Raw genomic sequence first — 19,410 nt, forward strand, 5'->3', positions numbered from 1 at the left:
TTGGGGCCAAATCATGTCTGGCACATTGATGGCTATGACAAATTAAAACCATACGGTTTGGCTATAAGTGGTTGCATTGATGGTTACTCACGCAAAGTGATGTGGTTAAACTGTGGAGCTAGCAATAACAACCCAGACATTATAGCTGCTTATTACCTACATTGTGCCACACAATTTGGAGTCATACCAAAGCTTCTTCGCACAGACTGTGGCACTGAAAATGGAACTATGGCTGCAATCCACTGTTCTCTGAGATCAGTCCACACAGATGACCTTGCAGGGGCTTCAAGCCACATGTATGGCTCCTCAATCACAAACCAACGAATTGAAAGCTGGTGGTCATACTTCAGAAAACAAAGGTATAATAGTCTAAACAGTCATGATATTTAAGGGTTTTTCTTGCTGAATTTTAGTTTAATAATCAATTATACATTAGAAAATAACCTATTAAATTAATTCCCAGCTTCACGGACAAGGCTTGTCCTAGACTAAAATGCATGTTTGAGCTGTTTTAAATAAGAGCAACTTGCACTGCCAGGATCTTAAAAAATGTCAGTGCCATTGTTTTGTCACAAGATGCACACAAGTAATGTTTTTGTTCTGGGACGTGTTTATAAAAGCTACTTAAATGCCCTAAGTAAACTAAGGCCTAATCCTGGCTTATTCTAAGGCCTGTCTGTGAAACCGGGCCTAAACGTCTAAAAGGGATGTTGATATTGTTGGTTTATTTACACAGGACTCAGTTCTGGATGGATCTTCTTAATGACTTGAAAGAGAGGCAACTCTTTAATGGCAGTCATGAGCACATATGCTTGGTGCGTTTTGTGTTTTTAAGTGTACTACAGATGGACCTTAATGAATGCAAAGAAATTTGGAACACTCACACCATTAGGGCAGTTAAACAGTCTCGCTGTCCTTCTGGTAAACCAGATGCAATGTACAGCTCTTCCACACAGGTCAGTATATGACTATATTAAATATTTAACTTATTTGCATTTTGTAATCAAATTGTTAAAATTATATTTAACATACAACTTCAAACTCACCATAATGTTGTTCTAAAGCCATATGTCTTACTTCCATATAACACAAATATTTGATATGATACACAATGTTAGTCTCACTCACTGTTTACTTTCATTGTGTTCTTCTGTAAAATTAAACTGAAAGGAGATTGTGGCTAACATTCTATTCCACAGAAATTATTTTTGGGAAAAGATAGAATTTATAATTAAATACAAATTAACCTTTATCGCTGTACCTTTAGTTTTCACACCAAACTTTTTCCTCTTTCACTTAAAGGTTTAATGGGAGAGAATGCGGATTTCGTGTCTCAGAGGAAGACTTGAACCAGTTTTTCATTGAATCTACTCTTTGTACATGTCAAGATGAACAGCTTCAGGCAAACTTTGAAGAACTGCACGCTCAAAGCAATCTGACTACACCTCACACCTGGGAGACTCGTGTGGAGAACTATATAACTTTAAAAAACATGGCCCGCATTTAAAGGGATAGTTCACCCAAAAATGAAACTTCTGTCAGTAATTACTCACCCTCATATTGTTCCAACCCCGTAAGACTTTCGTTCATCTGAGAGCTGGATCACTCCTCCATAGGCTTCTAAGGGATTGAAACTTGCCGGACCAGAAAAGTTATTAAAGAAATCGTTAAAATAGTCCAAGTGACTACAGTGGCTCAATCTTAAGTTTCAATCCCTCAGAAGCCTATGGAGGAGTGATCCAGCTCTCAGATGTAATCAAAAATATCTTAATTTGTGTTCCGAAGATGAACGAAAGTCTTACGGGGTTGGAACAACATGAGGGCGAGTAATTACTGACAGAAGTTTCATTTTTGGCTGAACTTTCCCTTTAACATTTTACATTGTTCTACTCAGTGCAATCCAAAACCAGGTGAGTTTTGGATACCAAAGTCCATTGCATTTTTGAACTCTTCATAGCTTTTGGACATTGGCAATTTGATTGTATTGGCACATGTGCTGGCAATGGGAAATTTAGAAGTCCTCTCAAAAGTCAGTTGGGGCTGAGGATCAGTTGTTGAAGGAGGCAGTGAATCCAGTCCTGTAACAAACATCAGGATGTCCTGGAGGGAGATTCCAGTTTCTTGTTCTGAAAAAAAGCACAAAAAAAAGCAATGGAATATTATGAAATATGTACAAAACAACAATAAAATATGATGTTCAATCCTTTACCTCCAGTGTCAAGCAGATAGTCTCTCCAGTATCCTAGAATCCTTGTTTCTTCGTGTCGTCTGGTGCTACCAACTTCACTGAGCTGAGCCTTGAAGACAGCCTCCAGTGATTCAGGTGTTAGTTTCTCAAAATTGTAGCACATGTAGGGTCTGAATACACTTGGATGTTGTTCCAGGGCATGGATGACATCCAGGGTGGAAAGACCGTCGCTAAATCTGGAAGCAAAACAAAGTAATGACAATAATGATGATATGAATAATGATAATATGCTCTCAAATTAGGAACCAACTTACCTTTGTACGGAGTATTGGTTTCTGTAAATTATGTACCACTGTATGAAATCCTTAACAATGTTTTCTTTGCCTTCTACACTTTGTGGGTAATCAAAACATCCAGCAGTCTGCAGCAAGCTGGCATACTTATCCATAAGCATGTGTAATTCATCCAAAGATGCTGCACTAGATATCTGGTAAATAGGACACATTCAAAAGGAGCAATTCAATTCTAATACATTTTTCTTAAAGCAAATACCAAAAAAATATTGTAACTATTAATCCTTAAACCATTATTACACACACACACACAACAAAATCTTAAAATGAGCTTAAATACAAATTTAATGCACCTCAAGTAAAGCTGCCTTCATGGTCTCATCTGTTATATCTTCAGCTGTTCCATTAATGTCAGTCCTTCCAGTGAGGTGATTGTATAGCATATCTGAGAGGAAGCGAGGACCTGGACCACCGTGAACAATCGAAACTGCAATCATCTGCCCCGCAAGAAAGTATTCATCTTCTCTGGCAGCTATAGTAAATTGTTTTTGTCCAGTTAGTATAAAACAAGACAATTATGACCAGGGCAGATAAAAAGTAGATTTAAGTAAATAATTTACCTGCACTGTTAAAGGTGAGAAATCTCCTATTTGCTGGACCATCAAAGATTCTCCGTGTCCTTAAACAGTCCATTAGGAGGGTTAGAAACTCACGTTTGGGACCACCTGTGTCCACTGCATCTTCAGTTGTGCCTTCGTCATCTGTGAATTTAACAAGCATGTCGTGTGATGGGTTGTATGATGCACGTCTGAATCCACGAATTGCTCCATCCCAAACATCGGCTCTATTTATGTTGAATCTGCTGCAAGATGTTTTTATTATCTTCAATGAGAGATTTGACACAATGTCTGCAGAAGTTAATACATCTGTGCTGTAATAAATAAAGAGGTTTTGATTAAGCTAAGCAACTGTATGAGCCCCAGGGAATTAAGGGGGGACCCGGGGGAGCCCTTATGAGTGGGGAAATAATATTTGGCCGGCAAGAATGCGGGTCATTGATTGTGTAATACATAAGCACATAGTGGGAAGGGAACGACAGAGTGGCGGTGCCGGTCTGTGTAGAATGTGTCCCATCAGTGCAGCTCACCAGGGGAGCTGTAGTGTATTAAACCGCTAGTAGTTTTGCCTGCAGAGCGGGCACTTCCATATTGTAAAATCTGACAAAGGTGGAGGGGGAAGTCCATCCCGCTGCCACACATATGTCCTGAATGGAAATCCCGCTGGACCATGCCCACGAGGATGCCATGCCTCTAGTGGAGTGAGCCCTAATGCCCAACGGGCATGGCAGGTCTTTTGACGCGTATGCAGCAGCAATAGCGTCCACTATCCATCTAGATAGTGTCTGTTTCGGCGGCGAGACCTTTGGTGCGCCCTCGAATGAAACGAAAAGCTGCTCAGAGCGTCTGAAAGCGGCGGCGCGCAGTATACAATCTCAGTGCTCTGACCGGGCAAAGGAGATTGGCGTCGCGTTCGCTATCGGGTGCTGGCAGCGCCGATAGGGAAATGACCTGTGCTCTGAAAGGAGTACCGATCACCTTGGGAACATAGCCGTGTCTAGGCTTTAAAATGACCTTGGAGTCACTTGGTCCAAACTCAAGACACGCAGCGCTGACAGACAGCGCGTGAAGGTCTCCCACACGTTTGACTGATGACAGGGTAGTCAGAAAACGGTTTTGAGTGAAAGGTATTTCAAATCCACGGATTGAAGTGGTTCGAAAGGGGGCTTTCATAGTTTCGAGAACTATAGAAAGATCCCAGATAGGAACCGATGGGGGCGCGGGGTTCATCCTTCTAGCTCCCTGAGGAAGCGGACGACCAGCTCGTTTTACCCCATGACTGGCCGTGCAGGTGTTCAGCGAACGCCGCAACGGCCGCCACATACACTTTGTGCATGGATGGGGATCTGCCCTTATCCAGCAGCTCTTGTAGAAATACTGAGCAGCGACTGACACCCCACATGTCCGCGGGTCCAGGTCTCTGTCGGTGCACCATTTTGAGAACACAGACCATTTTGACGCATAGAATCTTCTCGTGGAAGGGGCTCTAGCGTGTATGATGGTGTTTATTACTCCTTCTGGCAGAGCGACGGGTAGTCGCTGATCACCCACGCATGCAGCGCCCAGCTCTGGGTGGGGATGCCAGATTGTGCCGCTGAGCTTGAGAGAGGAGATCTGCTCTCACTGGGATGGGCCATGGCGCTGTCAGTGACAGCTGCGTAAGCTCGGGAACCATGTCTGATTCTCCCAACGCGGGCTATGAGGAGCACCGAGTGACGAGTTTCCCTGATCCTCTGCATTACCTGTGGCAATAGCGAGACGGGAGGGAAGGCGTAAAGCGGGCGTCTGGGCCAGTCCTGGGCCAGCCGTCCTCGCTCGAGAAAAATATTGGGCAGTGAGAGTTCTCTTTGGACGCATAGAGGTCTATCTCTGCTCTGCCGAATAGGTGCCATAACGCCTGGACTGTTTGAGCGTGCAGGGACCATTCCCCTGGGGGAATATTGTCTCTGGACAGTCTGTCCGGGCCGTCGTTCAGGTGGCCTGGCACATGCGTCGCCCTCAGCGAGCGCAGGTGGCACTGGGACCAACTCAGTATGCGTTTAGTCAGATGGAATAGGTTCCTGGATCTGACACCGCCCTGACGGTTTAGGTAGGATACCACAGATCTGTTGTCCGAACGGACCAGGACGTGGTGACCCTGAATGACCGGGAGAAAGCGCACGAGCGCGTACTCGACCACTATCATTTCCAGACAATTTATGTGAAGGAGCTTTTCCTGAACTGACCATAGGCCGAAAACCGGAGAGCCCTCGCAGACCGCGCCCCAACCCGTGTTGGACGCGTCTGTCGAGATGACTTTTCGGCGAGATACAGCTCCCATTGTCACTCCCCGCTGATACCATTCGGCCACTGTCCAGGGCTGCAGAGCTGAAATACAGGTCTGAGTCACCTTGATGGGCTGGCGGCCTGTGGCCCAAGCCCGGCGAGACGTGCGGGTGTTTAGCCAATGCTGAAGCAGGCGCATGTGCAGTAAACCCAGCTGAAGTACTGCTGCGGCTGAGGCCATGTAACCTAGCACTCTCTGGAATTTCTTCAGAGGCGTGAGGCTGTTCATCTGAAAAGATGCGGCTAGTCGCTAAACACGGCGCGGCGCTCGTGTAGATAAGCGAGCCGCCATTGCCACGGAGTCTAGTTCTATTCCAAGGAAGGAAATTGTCTGACTGGGCTGTAGTGAGCTCTTGGTCCAATTGACTGCAAGACCCAAACTGTTCAGATGGCTGAGGAGAACTGCTCTGTGAGACAGAAGCTCCATATGTGACTGTGCCATAATCAGCCAGTCGTCCAAATAGTTCAAAATTCGCGAAACCCTGACTCCGCAGGGGTGCGAGCGCCGCATCCATGCACTTCGTGAAAGTACGGGTGCTAAGGACAGGCCGAACGGAAGGACGGTGTATTGCTAAACCTGGCCGTCGAGGCGAATCTCAAGAATGGCCTGTGACGGGGATTTATCTGAATCTGAAAGTATGCATCTTTCAGATCGAGAGAAATAAACCAGTCCCCTGGCGCATCATGCGCGAGGAGTTTCCTGATTGTAAGCATTTTGAACGGTCTTTTGCAAGCACCTTGTTCAAAACCCTGAGATCTAATATGGGTCTGAGGCCGCCGTCTTTCTTGGGAACAAGAAAATAACGGCTGTAAAGCCCCGACTCGCTCAGAGAGGGTGGCACTTTCTCTATGGCCCTTTTGCACAGAAGGCTTGCGATTTCTGAACGAAGCATGCACGCTGCTTCCATGTTCACAGTGGTTTCGAGCCAGCTCTGAAGCGAGGAGGGCGGCGATCGAACTGTAGCAAATAGCCCTGTTGTATTGTGCTTAACACCCACTTGGATATCCCTGGAATAGCTTCCCACGCTTTGAAGCGTAACGCTAGAGGGTGAATGGCCAATTCGGCTCTGATTGCCGCACACAGAGCTGAACAAAATGTGTGAGCTGCGTTTAGTGTGTTTATGCATGATTGCTCGCAGACAGCATGAACAGGCTGTTTTGTGAGTGACTTCCGATTGGAATGAATGGGGAAAGAGTCACATCTGTTACGTGATGCGCAAGCATAGTCATGGGCACGGGACTTACACACAGAGGAATGTTTGCTGGCCGTGTAACAGAGCGGGCAGAGAATGGGCGCGCGCACGTATTCGTGGGCGCATTTATTGACTCTAGCACTCGAGCGGTTCGTAACCGCTTTATGTGAGCGTGCTGTGGTGGGGACACGAGACATGCAGTGCTTGTGTGTAGAGGTGAACACTGGATTGTGGGCACATTTTCTACACATAGGGCTGGTCGTGTGACAGAGAGGCCAGAATGGGCGCGTGCACGCATTTGTGGGCGCCTTCATTGACTCTGACGCTCGAGCGGTTCGTAACCGCTTTATGAGAGCGTGCTCTGATAGGGGCACGGGATGTGTTATGCTTGTGTGTAGGGGTGAACACTGGGTTGTGGGCACATTTTCTACACATAAGACATGTTTGCTCTTTACAAGATTTATTTGGGTCGCCGTGAAAACGGCGTTTGAGTGCAGGCAAGCGGGCAGTGTCACCGGCTTGTTGGCTGCTAAATTCACCACTGCAGTAGCCTGAGAGAAGGGGACTGACAGGGGCTAAGCTTTGACGGTGGTCCGCCGCGGCGGACTGAGCCGTCGTTTGTTCAACACAGTTAGGAAGACTTTGGCTGCTCGGGTTTCAGCGTTACCTTAGATCGAGGCCCGTGGGGCGGCGGTCTGCGGCGGCTGTCTGAGCGCTGATCGAGGGCGGCAGCCCTGTCGACGCTGAGAAGTCTGGAGTTTGTTGAACTGGGCGCTATGAAGAGGGTCGTGCAGGAGGCTGATCACGTGAGCGGCCTGCAGAGGAGCTAGCGCAACGCGGCAGGAAGAGGTTCATGGCTTGGGTGGCTTTCTGGACTTCTGAGAAGCGGTCAACAATGCCACTCACCGCGGAGCCGAAGAGACCGGTCGGAGAGAGAGGTGCGTTGAGGAACGTGGAGCGCTCTGCTTCTCCCATGTCGGCTAGTGTTAGCCACAAGTGTCTCTCGGTCACAGTCAGCGAGGCCATGCACTTCCCTAGAGCTTGGGCTGCAGCTTTGGTAGTCGCGAAGGGCGAGGTCTGTCGCGCTTCGTAGATCAGTAACAGCCTCTGGGTGCCTGCCTTTCTCATACCACTCCCGAAGAAGGTCTGCTTGTAGGATCTGTAAAACGGCCATTGAGTGCAGAGCAGATGCGGCTTGGCCGGCGGCGGAATAGGCGCGGCCAACATAGACGGAAGTCGCTCTGTAGGCCTTAGACGGGAGCACAGGCTTGGAACGCCATCTCGCGGAGGGCGGAGGGTGTGCTGCTACTGAGTCCTCGACCGGGGGAATGGAGGAGTAGCCTCTCTTAATGGCGCCATCCACTGACGCGAGAGAGGTGGAGACGTGGGAACGGGACCTGGCTGAAAAAGGAGCGTTCCACGACTTTGCAAGCTCCGTGTGTAATTCCGGCAGGAAGGGAGCGGCCCGGGCCGCGGGTGTAGAGTGGCGATGGCTTTGAAGAAAGCAGCCGTCGAGTCTGTTGGGTGCCTGCTCAGGGGGTGGTGACCACTCGAGCCCGAGGCGGTCGACGGCCTGTGTGAGGAGGCGTGTTAACTCCCCTTCGACTCCGGCGTGGGTCCTGCTGGATTCCTGGGCCGAGGAGGAGGCTTGGGAGCCTGACCACTCCTCGCTGTCCGAAGCCATGATGGAACAGCGGCCCTTATCCTCCGCCTCGTCATCCGAGATGGCAGCAGTGCGGCCGCTCGGCGGCAACTGCGCGTCCCGGGGGGGCGGGGAGGGTGAAAGCGATGCTCGAGGGAGAGGCTCCGGCGAGGCAGTCGCTTCAACCACAGTTTCCGGCAGCCTTTGTGAGCGGCGCTTCTTCCTGCGCGGCTGAAGTTAAGGCAGCGCGGCGGTTTCTGCTTTGAACGCTTCGAGTCGAGCCCGCAGGGTCGACATCGGTAGCTCCTCGCAGAAATCGCATCCGCCCTCACTGAGGGCGAGCTCTGCGTGCCCCAGTCCCAGGCAGAGAGCGCAGATGATGTGGCGGTCTCCTGTGCTGAGAAGGGCGCGACATGAGGCGCAAGTGGAGCGAGGCATCTTGAAAAAGACGCTCGTACTCTTTTGTGAATAGTTCGTGAGAACTAGCTTGCTGAATAAAAGGATACATCGTCGGATGGCGTAGCTCGCAGGATGGCTGAAGGTGGCTGAGACGGCCGGCTTCTTCTAGCGCTGTCCACGCTTGCTTGATGGTCCTCGAACGGCGACGCGGCTTCCAGGTCAGCGATGCGAAGAGCTTCGCTGAAGAGATGAAAATCAGGGTTCCAGCCTACGAACTACGCTTATATGCACTCAAGTCACGCCCATTTTGGCGGGCTTTGATGCAGTGAGCGCTGGACGCCTCTCATTGGATGCGAGTTCGCCCAAGCTCGTCTATAGGCTGCAGCAGTTGCCGCAGAGCAACCTATGAGCTCGCTAGCTAGCCCGCTCAAGGTCTGCAGCTGCCGCACTGCGTTGACAATGGATACAAAAATTAAGGATAATATTTTGGCTTCAATATCTCAGAAAAGATGAATCTTTCCCGTAGCGTAAGCTAGCTTACGCAATACGAGAGAACCTCTCGTAAGAGAAATAAACATTTTCATTTGTTGTAACAAAGTAACTTTGCAAGGTATGAACAATTATGAACTTACTTGGTCCAAAAAAGGCAGAGAGAGATCAGGGGGTCTGAAAAACAACTACTGTGAATTAATTTGAACAACTCCTCTCTTAACCTCCAAATAATGTCTTGTTAACTATGCTAATACCTGTTTGATGTGCTTCCTGCATTTGGTGTGCTTGCTTCATCTGGAACATCCCATATCTCTAAAAAAAAAGAAAGAAAAAAGCCACTTGTTAAAATGAGTTAAAATTAAACGTTATGTAAGGAGACATGCAATTAAATGCACCCACCAAAGTGTCACTCGCATAATGCGGACTGTGAGAGGTAGACTTTACTTGCACTTCACTGTCTTCGCTAGAAGAATCCCCAGAGCAGTCTTCAAACAACAATGAAAGTAATAAATTCACTTTGATTTAAACCCATTCGTGTAAATAGTGTTTTATACATTATGTCTTTGTAAGATTTTCATTACATTAAATATGCTTACCATTGGCTAAAAAGTCTTGAAATGTGCTTATAAACAGTGTTATTCTTTGATAAGCCTTTCCAATTGCTTCTTTGTACAGGTGTAGTTTGAAAGGGGTGTTTGTTCCTGGAATGTTTTTCACCTCTGAACCATCTGGGTACAGCAGTACATAGGGGCCCTCTTCCATATCCTGATTAAAATCTCTTACTTTCTTTTCAGCTGCAATTAAAAGTTGCTCAGATGACCAATTATGTTGAACATCAAGAGGCAGGGTCTTCCCTCTGATAGGCTTTAGAACACCACCATGTCTCCACATAACTCCAACATAAATCTACACATGAAAAGAACGGAAAAAAAAGTTTTAAAATTTTAAATTAGCTTTAACTTGGGGCATGTGACTATTTTATAAAATATTTATAAAAACTATTTTGTCAATGAAAATAAAACTGACAGGTTTAAAGATAATCATGTTTTTGAAAATAGTTGATATCTTTATTTTCTCAGTTCCACAACTGGACTGAATTCCATAGGAAACAAATATGGGTTAGGGGGAATCATGATTCTAACTACCCTTTAAAGTAATTATGAAATGGAAGTTACAATAGTCTTCATCCCTATTGTGGCATATAAAAGATACCGTCACTGTTTTTTTATCCTTCTTTGATTCCTGACTTTTCTTAGTAAAGAATGTTTTCCTCTCCTTTTCCTTCAAAGCCCTGAACTTCATGAAGGAATCCACTGTACTTCTCTCTGATTTCCCTGCTTTCAAACACATTGTCATATAGAAATCTCTCAAATTATACTCGACAGTTCACCAAGCAGTATTGTTGCCTACCTGCACTCGTGCTTGCCTCATTTTCAGCAGGAACTTTATCTTTCAGAAATGTTATGCTTTTACCACATGCACTGCAAAAAGCAGGACAGCTTTCCAGTGTAGCGCCACAAAATGGACAATACATTGTGATCTGTAAAAAATTACTAACTTCAGGGAAGAAGCAGCCTGTTAAAACGCCGTTCAGACTAACAATAATCTTTTGAATAAAATCTCAACGCAAAATCAGTGACTAACTTCTTGCAAGTACACAGTAATTATCTATCTACTGCACAAGACAAATATTGTGTTAAAGTGTTTAACAACACTAAAATTAAACATACATTTTAATATTTACTTGTTTGTACTTACATTCACATTCTTCGTGTGTGTCTGTGCGCGTGAAAAGCATCCAGACTAGTGATGGGTCCTTCGCGAATGAGTCGGCTCTAAGAGTCGGCTCTTGTAGGTGAACGACGGGAGCTGGCTCGCATATCTGAAGAGCCGACTCTATTTTTAAATATATAGCCTATAGAAATTAAATCATTATGTAATAATGAAATAATGAATTCATTTTATTTTAAAATTATTATATAGGCCTAAAGGCACACACATTCATTTTGACTGTCTGATCAGCCTCACGTTCTGTTCCTGTCAATCATACACAAGGTGTCAACCAATTATACGACATGAGGGAGGGGCCGAGCCATCACACACTCACACTCACACTCACACTCACACTCACACTCACACACACATACACACACACACACACAGCGTCAAACTCGGAGGAGAGGAGAGGAAAAACACATGTGAAAACAAAGCAAAAGCAGGAAAATTAGTCAGAAGCACAGCAGCATTTGGAACCACTTTAATGATGTGGACAATGTTAAAGCACAGTGTAGAATTTGCCAAAAAAAATATCGCATAAAGCCGGTTCTACGCACAACCTACACCGGCATATGCGAACTGTGCACCCAACTGTGAAGCTAGCGGAGCTTCGAGAAACAGCTTTTTCTTTAATATAGGTTCTATTATGTTCAGATTGTATTTGTTTTGAATGTTGTTTCTATACATTAAAAAGTTTTATTAGTATTATTTTTTCATAACAAATCAATGCATTTTTAAAGAAATTGTGAGACATTGCGAGTATGATTTCATTTAATAATTGAATTAGAATTTTTTTCACACCTATCATAGAGAAAACATTTTTTTTTAAAGAGCCGTTTGTGAGCCAAAAGAGCCGGCTCTTTTCAGTGAGCTGAGTCAAACGAGCCGACTCACGAAAAAGAGCCGGATTGCCCATCACTAATCCAGACCGCCAGCGATAACGCATGATTGAGAGCAATTTACCGTTTCCGGAGACCACCTGTCCCCCTAGTGGTCGGGAGCATTTCCGTTGTGTTGAGGCTATTCCGTTGTGTTGTGGCTATTCCGTTGTGTTGTGGCTATTTCGTTGTGTTGTGGCTTGTTTCCGTTGTGTTGCGGCATTTTTGCGTTGTGTTGCGGCTTGTTTCCGTTGTGTTGTGAACTTATGTTTGCTTTTTGAATTTCGTTGTGTTGTGCACTACTGGGCCACCGTAAAGATCTATATCTCTATACCTAAATTCAATTATCAAAATCCTTCCCCTCTGATCTTTATATACTTCTTTTATATTTTCTACCCTGTCTTTTTTAATTAATATTGCCACGCTTCTTGCATTCCTAGCTCCGTTATTAAAATATATATCTCCGTTCCACTCTTCTCTCATCTCTCTCACCTTATCCTCTTCCCAATTTGTTTCTTGTATACAAATAATATCGCTCCTAAATGTAAACAGTAACTCTTTCATCTTCCTTTTATCTCTTAAACCATTTATATTTATTGATGTTACAGTGGCCATGAGAGTAAACCAAAAAAAAACATATATCATGAAATAAAACATTTAAGCAAATATCACATACCCAACCGTGGTTCTTTTCTCTGTTCAGCCTGTTCTCTGTCCAGCTCAGACTTTCTCTTTGCACACAGTCTTTTGAGTTCTGCTTTCAGTCTTTCTCCATTTCCTTCATCTCTCTTTTTTCCGGCGCTACTTTTTCTGCTTCCTGGTACAGTCTCTGTCTTTTTCCCTTCTCCACTTCTTTCCTCTTTATTGCTTTCTCCTTTCTTCTCCTCCTCCTCTTCCTCATCTTCCTCCTCCTCTTCCTCGCTCTCTCCTGATCGCTCCATTTCTTCCTCACCATCATTCTCTTCACTGAGACTTTCAGGTCTATCTTGCCATTCTATTTGGTTTCTTTCTTCACCTCGCACAGCTCCATCCGTCCCTTGCATTTCCACATCATCAGTTGTCCTCTCGCCTTGTTCCTCTGTCAGAATATTGTTTCTTCTTTCACCTTCTTCTTGTCTATCCATCCGCTCTCTCCCTGTTCTCATCCGTTCTTCACAATCTCTTGCATAGTGTCCACTCTTGCCACACTTAAAGCACTTAAATTCAGGGCACTCTCTGAATATGTGCCCTGGCTTGATGCAAAGTCTGCAAACACGCACTTGCCTATCATGGATGACCCGAAAATATTCTGTGCCCTTCAGAGTCTCAAACTTTGTGGAGTATGGAAGCGAACATACCTGCTCCGTAAAGCGAACTTTTAGGAACCTTGTTCCATCCACAGTATCCGTTCCAGGCCATACCCGACGTTTAATTGATGAGAGTGGTTTTACCCCCCACTCTTCCAGTTTGGAGAGTATCTTCTCATCCTCCAAATACACCGGCAAGTTGATGAAGGAAACCACCATGTCATTATTAATGATATCCCTGGCAGTCACCATCACTCCTTGTATCCTCACTCCATCCATTAGTTTCTCTTTTGCTCCATTGTTCTTCATTGTAAGTTCATAGATCCTTTCACCTCTCACCCTGCAACCGATCACCTCTCCACACTCCTTCTTTACTCCCTTCAGCAAGTCCATCATGGAGATTTTCTCAGTTCCTTCCACCTCCACCTCCACAGTTAGCTCCTTGCTGTATTTCTCTCTCAAACATCCTAGCATTTCTCTGTTATTTTCTTCTCTCTCTTTCTGTGCATCTCTTGTAACTTTACCTGCCTCTTGCTGTTTTTGGATCTCTTTATCTTCTTTCATTTTCTCTCTCTCTCTTCTTTCTTCTTGTTGATAGTGTTACTCATGGTTGCTTTCTCTGTTTCTTTGTTTGCCGCCATCATGGATTTCTGCAGCATGGTTCAATCAAAAAAAAGGTCCCCCAAACAGCTTAAGCTGTTGGGGGAGGCTATCAGGGTTAAACCTGACCTTCTAACTAATGGTTTTCAAAACACAACACTTAAATCAAATGAATAAAATAACTAGAAATAACAGCTTTTCAAACAAACACTGCTTGGTTGCTTCTTTGCACACCACTCACTTCCTGGATCATACCAACTCACAAACGTGCACAGGGTGGTATGGCCGTAAGCAACAGCTGCAGCAACCAGCAGGCCATTTAAAGAAAACACACTGCACGCATCCTTATGCTGCTCTCCCATCATTAAAATATGTCTTGTACTGCAGCTCTAAAAAAGAGACAACAGGCCCTTTCATCTCAGACATTGTCTATTTTTATATATTTCTCTTTTTGAAAAGGTAAGTGCCTCCTCTCTATTCATTCAATTTCACAGGAGTCGTCCACAATACCTTTTTCTGTATACCTGTGTCATAGCTTCCATGTTGTTTGCTAAAAGAGGGCATACTCAGCTGCACAATTATATGCTTAACACATAATAATAATCCAGTGGCCAAAGAAAACTCTTCTCTACTTAAAAAATGACCTCAGGACGCTTTCTTTCAGATGTGTCCACCAAATTTTGGAAGCACTGCACTTTGTTTGTACTTTCCTACTCTGTATGTTGCAGTCAAGAAAGAGCAAAAATAAACAAACCCTCTACTGCTTTCTGTAGGAGGCAAGATAAATAAGCAGGCTGTCCTTTGCCACAGAGAAAGCTAAATGAAAGAAAATCAATCAAACAACCAATTTCCAAGGATAAATAAATAAATCCCAATTGAGCCAGGGGGGAGTGTATGAGTTAAAACAAACAAGGAAAAGCAAAATCTTACAGCACCTGGTATTCCCAGGAAGAATCCCATCCAAGTACTAACCAGGCCCAGCCCTGTTTGGCTTCCGAGATCAGACGAATTCGGGCCTGTACAGGGTGGTATGGCCGTAAGCGAGTGCTGCGGCTACCAGCAGGCCATTTAAAGCAAGCGCACTGCACGCATCCTTATGCTGCTCTCCCATCATTAAAATATGTCTTGTACTGCAGCTCTAAAAAAGAGACAACAGGCCCTTTCCTCTCAGACATTGTCTATTTTTATTTATTTCTCTTTTTGAAAAGGTAAGTGCCTCCTCTCTATTCATTCAGTTTCACAGGAGTCGTCAACAATACCTTTTTCTGCATACCTGTGTCATAGCTTCCATGTGGTTTGCTAAAAGAGGGCATACTCAGCTGCACAATTATATGCTTGTGGCAGAGGGAAAAATATTTCTCCAGTGCCATATTAAAACGCTAGGATACTTTCTCTTTGAAATTTCATGACGTAAAGGGAGGCGTGCATTAATTAATGGGGGAAGCCAATTTAATGGAGGAGGCTCACGCACCTGGGAGGAAAAAAAAACAAAAAACAAGTGACTCACAAGTGAATGCAGATCTCGTGAGAGGGTTGTTGGAGAGGAGAAAAGAGGTGGAGTGCCATGTGGAGTGGGGCTCGTGTTTCTGTCGGTTGACGCTTCCAGACGTTCTGGTTTTCTTGGGGGCTGCTACATTCGTTTGGGTCAGTGCAACCAAGCTTTTCCTCCACACAAATATTACCACGCTCTCTCAGAGATGCACATCGTCCGAAATTACACATGCCGGCCGGACACACCCACTTACTATACCAACACACACACAAACACACACATACTTCCGAGAAGTCTAGTTGACTGATGTTTATTTTGGTTGCTTAAGTATTTTGTCCCTTTTTCTACTAATAACTGCTGAGTTACGGTGTTTGTGTGCTTGGGAGAAAATTGTACTGTTGTGGAAAATCTGTTGTGACGTATGTGCACTGATTCGCATTTTGTATGTTTTTTTCCCCCTTTTGCATGTGCGGAAAAAAAACTAAAAAAAACACCAAAAAGAAGTAGTGGGGTTTAATATTATGGTACGGCTATTGTTATTTTGTTTTATTCATTTATTTTCCTCTCCATCTGAACCAATTTTGGAGAGAAAGTTGTTGTTCTTTTCTTATACAGCACAGGAATTTCTCACTAATTTTTGACACTGGAATAAGTTTTGTGGCCATTAAAAAGTGATGGGAAGCAAACCCCAGACTATGTCAATTTTGTATTGTGATATGTAACAGGTGGTTGATTATGCTATCCTGGGTTAATTTTTGACAGGCATACACCTGTCTGGCACCCGAACAGCGGCTTAAAATATTTATTGTTGTTTTGAACTGTCTTTTGGGGCCACCACCGTTACAGAGTGGCGCCCAAACAGGGACATGAACTATATGACATGAACTATATAACATGAACAGTGAAATTTTGAATTGAACGGGGACTTTGAAAAAAAAAGAAGGAAAAAAACTCAGAACCGTGTGATTTTTTTTGTGTGAAAGAACTGAATTTGTGTGTATGTTAAAAAAAAAAAAAAAACTGCCTGGTGAATTTGCAGTTTAATTTAATTTGGGGACTCAGAAAATGTGTGTATTGATGTGTCACTAAACCCAGTTGACTGTGAATAATAATTTGAATTGAACTGCTGAAGAAGTGTGAAAGTGTGAAAAAAAAAACTATTTTTGTCACAGACGCAATATACCATTTACTGATTTTTATTTTAACACTTTTTACACTTATAACATGACCACCCCGCTCTCTCCATCCACGTTGGTGGACATTGAGGTCCCTGAAGTGGAAACTCCCATATGGTCACCAGCAGCACCTGTCTCTTTATTCCCTTACACCCCTAATATGACCCAAATTGAGCCCCCTGGATCCAGAGTGCGATTTGCCACCTCTGCCTTGACTGGCAGCACTCCCGTACAAACCCTCACCTGGGAACCACCAAATTCAGACAACATGCAGCTCTGCACAACGCCTGAAACTTCCTCTCCATCTTCTGTGGGACCGCAGGACTTGCAGGACTTGCCCTTTCAACTTCCCACACCTGGCAGAGGATTTCAACAAGTAACTCAGCAAGTACAAGGAGTTTTGGATTCCTTAAAGGAGTCAAGCCAGAGACAAGAGAGGGAAATTATTCAACTTACCCAGGAGGTAAAGACCAAGTTTTTTCAACAAGCGACACATATTTCCAACATGGTAACTAAGATGGAGGATAACCATCAACAGCTACAAAAGTGTATCTCCCATAACAAAGAACAGGTGGAAAGTGAGATGGACCAATGGACCAAAGCTACCAAACGTATGATTGCAGAAGAATTGACAAATGTGAAGGCTACTCTTGTATCTGAGGTGCGTTTCTTGGTTGAACAGCTTCAGGTAGAAATCCAAAAAGACCTGAAAGACATGCGCAAGAATCTGCAAATGAGTCAAGATCAACTTAATAAAGAGTTTCAACAAGGGAAAAAACAAATGGAGGAGCTTTGCACTGACTTTCAAAAATTTCAGTCAGAAGTGAACAAAAAATCGAAGTGCAGATAACTGACAAAACTGACCAACCAAAAGAGGCATCCCTAACTATACCTGCAGCAACCGATAGTTCTTTTTCCTCACCACCCAGCCCAGAAGCAGCCGCCATCACATCTTCCACTACCACGACAGCTAAAAGTGATCATCTTCGACTAACATTTCCCACATTTGGAAAGCCCTCCAATGACTCAGACCCTTTGAGTTATTTGACTCGATGTCAAGACTTTTTGGCATTACACCCCTTGTCAGACGTGGATCTTTTGGCTACTTTTACATTTACATTTACATTTATGCATTTGGCAGATGCTTTTATCCAAAGCGACTTACAGTGCACTTATTACAGGGACAATCCCCCCGGAGCAACCTGGAGTTAAGGGCCTTGCTCAAGGGCCCAACAGTGGCATCTTGGTGGTGCTGGGGCTTGAACCCCCAACCTTCTGGTCAGTAACCCTGAGCCTCAACCACTGAGCCACCACTGCCTCAGTGGTGGCTCAGTGGTTGAGGCTGTACAGTGACTGTACTTTTCGTACAGTCTTACATGGAACTGCTCGTGACTGGTGGGAAGTTGCCTGCTCTTCCATTGTCTCTTGGACTGAATTTGAGGCAGCTTTCCTCTCTGCTTTTCTTTCAGAGGACTATGAGGACGAGTTAGCTGAGCGAGTCAGGACAAGGACTCAAGGAGAGCGAGAATCTATTAGGGACTTTGCTTTCTCATACCGGTCATTGTGCAAGAGATGGAAAGGCACATAACGGAGTGTGAAATTGTGAAAATGATTCTAAAAAATATTAAACCTCACCTCGCCAGTCAGTTACGCAGTCGAGTTTTTACAGTGGAGGAGTTGGTGAAGTTAGGCCATCAATTAGAAAAGGACTATGAGCAGCAATTCCGGTATGATGGAGGCGTACACCCTAAACAGCAGGCTATGGCACCTCGAGCTCCTGTTAATCGCTCTATGGACAAGTCCCAAGTTCAGTGCTGGTGGTGTAAAGGACATCATTCCCCAGGAAATTGTCCCTTTTTTACCTCATCTTTTTCAAGTCAGCCATCTCATCAGCATCAACCTTCTCAGAACAAACGACCCCCTCAAAATCAAAAACCGGGTGGGTCACCCTCCCACAATTCCATCTCCGCCACGACTGCATCCCCCATCACTGCCAACCTTGAGACGAAGCAGGTTACTGACAGCAAACAGTTAACAGTACCCCAACAGCTTGTTGTCCCGGTCACCATTGGCACATGGAAGGGTAAAGCTATCGTGGACACTGGAGCTAGCTATACTCTTATACATGAGAGTTTGTGGAAGGAACTTACCCCCCAGGAGAGTCTCCATCCATGGACCTTAGGGCCTCTCTACTTAGCAAATGGCGAGACCGAAGTTCCACTGGGGTGGATAAATGTGCAGATTACCCTTCATAACACCAATAGTTCGATGCAGGCTGTAGTTCTTACCTCAACATCGCTGACATATGTAGCAGTGTTGGGATTAGACTTCATCTTCCTGAGCGGCCTCCAACTTAATGTCTCAGAAAGGAAATATACTTTCCAATGTTCTCCTGAGGAGGAATATTATTTCCAACTAGGCCACGCAAGTATTCCTGCAAGCAGAGTTCCATGTCAGCGAAGACAAAAGAAATCTAAAAGCTCTCAACAAAATCTGTCCTTGTTAAGTTCTGTTCCTCCTCCCCAACCTCTATTGGCCTCTCGAGATGCAGACCCTAGCCATGCAGAGGATCAAGTCCTGATTGACCGTGCATTAAAAGAAGCAACGTTACCTCACAATGAAGAAGTCCAATTACGTCACATCTTGCAGACACATCAGGTTGTGTGTACTCGCCGACCGGGACGTACGAATGTTCTTCAGCACTGCCTGTACACTCGATATCAGGTACCTGTTAAACAATGCCCTTATCGACTCACCCCTGCAAAGCAAACTATAGTAAAAGAACAGATTGAAGACATGTTAAAGGCTGGCATCATAGAACCATCTTATTCAGCATGGGCATCCCCAGTTGTTTTGGTTCCAAAAAAAGATGGTAGTCTCAGGTTCTGCATTGACTATAGAAAAGTCAATGCCCTCACTGAAAGTGATGCATATCCGATTCCCAACATCATGGAGATCCTGGAGTCGCTCGCTGGTGCAGCCATTTTTCCGACTTTAGATCTGAATAGTGGTTATTGGCAGGTACCCATGGAACCTGAGAGTAAGTCAAAGACC

General features: G+C 44.9%; 1 protein-coding gene and 1 pseudogene across 1 annotated transcript; both read right to left on the minus strand.

The window, feature by feature from the left end:
• Positions 1 to 1,889: 1,889 nt before the first annotated feature.
• LOC127629276 (G2/M phase-specific E3 ubiquitin-protein ligase-like) lies at positions 1,890 to 13,653 on the minus strand. Its single transcript, XM_052106433.1, has 7 exons — positions 12,819 to 13,653; positions 9,404 to 9,461; positions 3,102 to 3,412; positions 2,835 to 3,013; positions 2,503 to 2,675; positions 2,210 to 2,424; positions 1,890 to 2,126 (listed from the first exon to the last, which is right to left on the minus strand). The coding sequence occupies exons 1-7, from the start codon at positions 13,651 to 13,653 to the stop codon at positions 1,891 to 1,893; spliced, it is 2,007 nt and encodes a 668-aa protein (XP_051962393.1). The 3' UTR covers position 1,890.
• Positions 13,654 to 14,612: 959 nt separating this feature from the next.
• Positions 14,613 to 14,731, minus strand: LOC127629378 (uncharacterized; annotated as a pseudogene).
• Between the last annotated feature and the right edge of the window lie 4,679 nt (positions 14,732 to 19,410).

The sequence above is a fragment of the Xyrauchen texanus genome, chromosome 35, assembly GCF_025860055.1.
Source record: "Xyrauchen texanus isolate HMW12.3.18 chromosome 35, RBS_HiC_50CHRs, whole genome shotgun sequence".
Lineage (NCBI taxonomy): Eukaryota > Metazoa > Chordata > Actinopteri > Cypriniformes > Catostomidae > Xyrauchen > Xyrauchen texanus.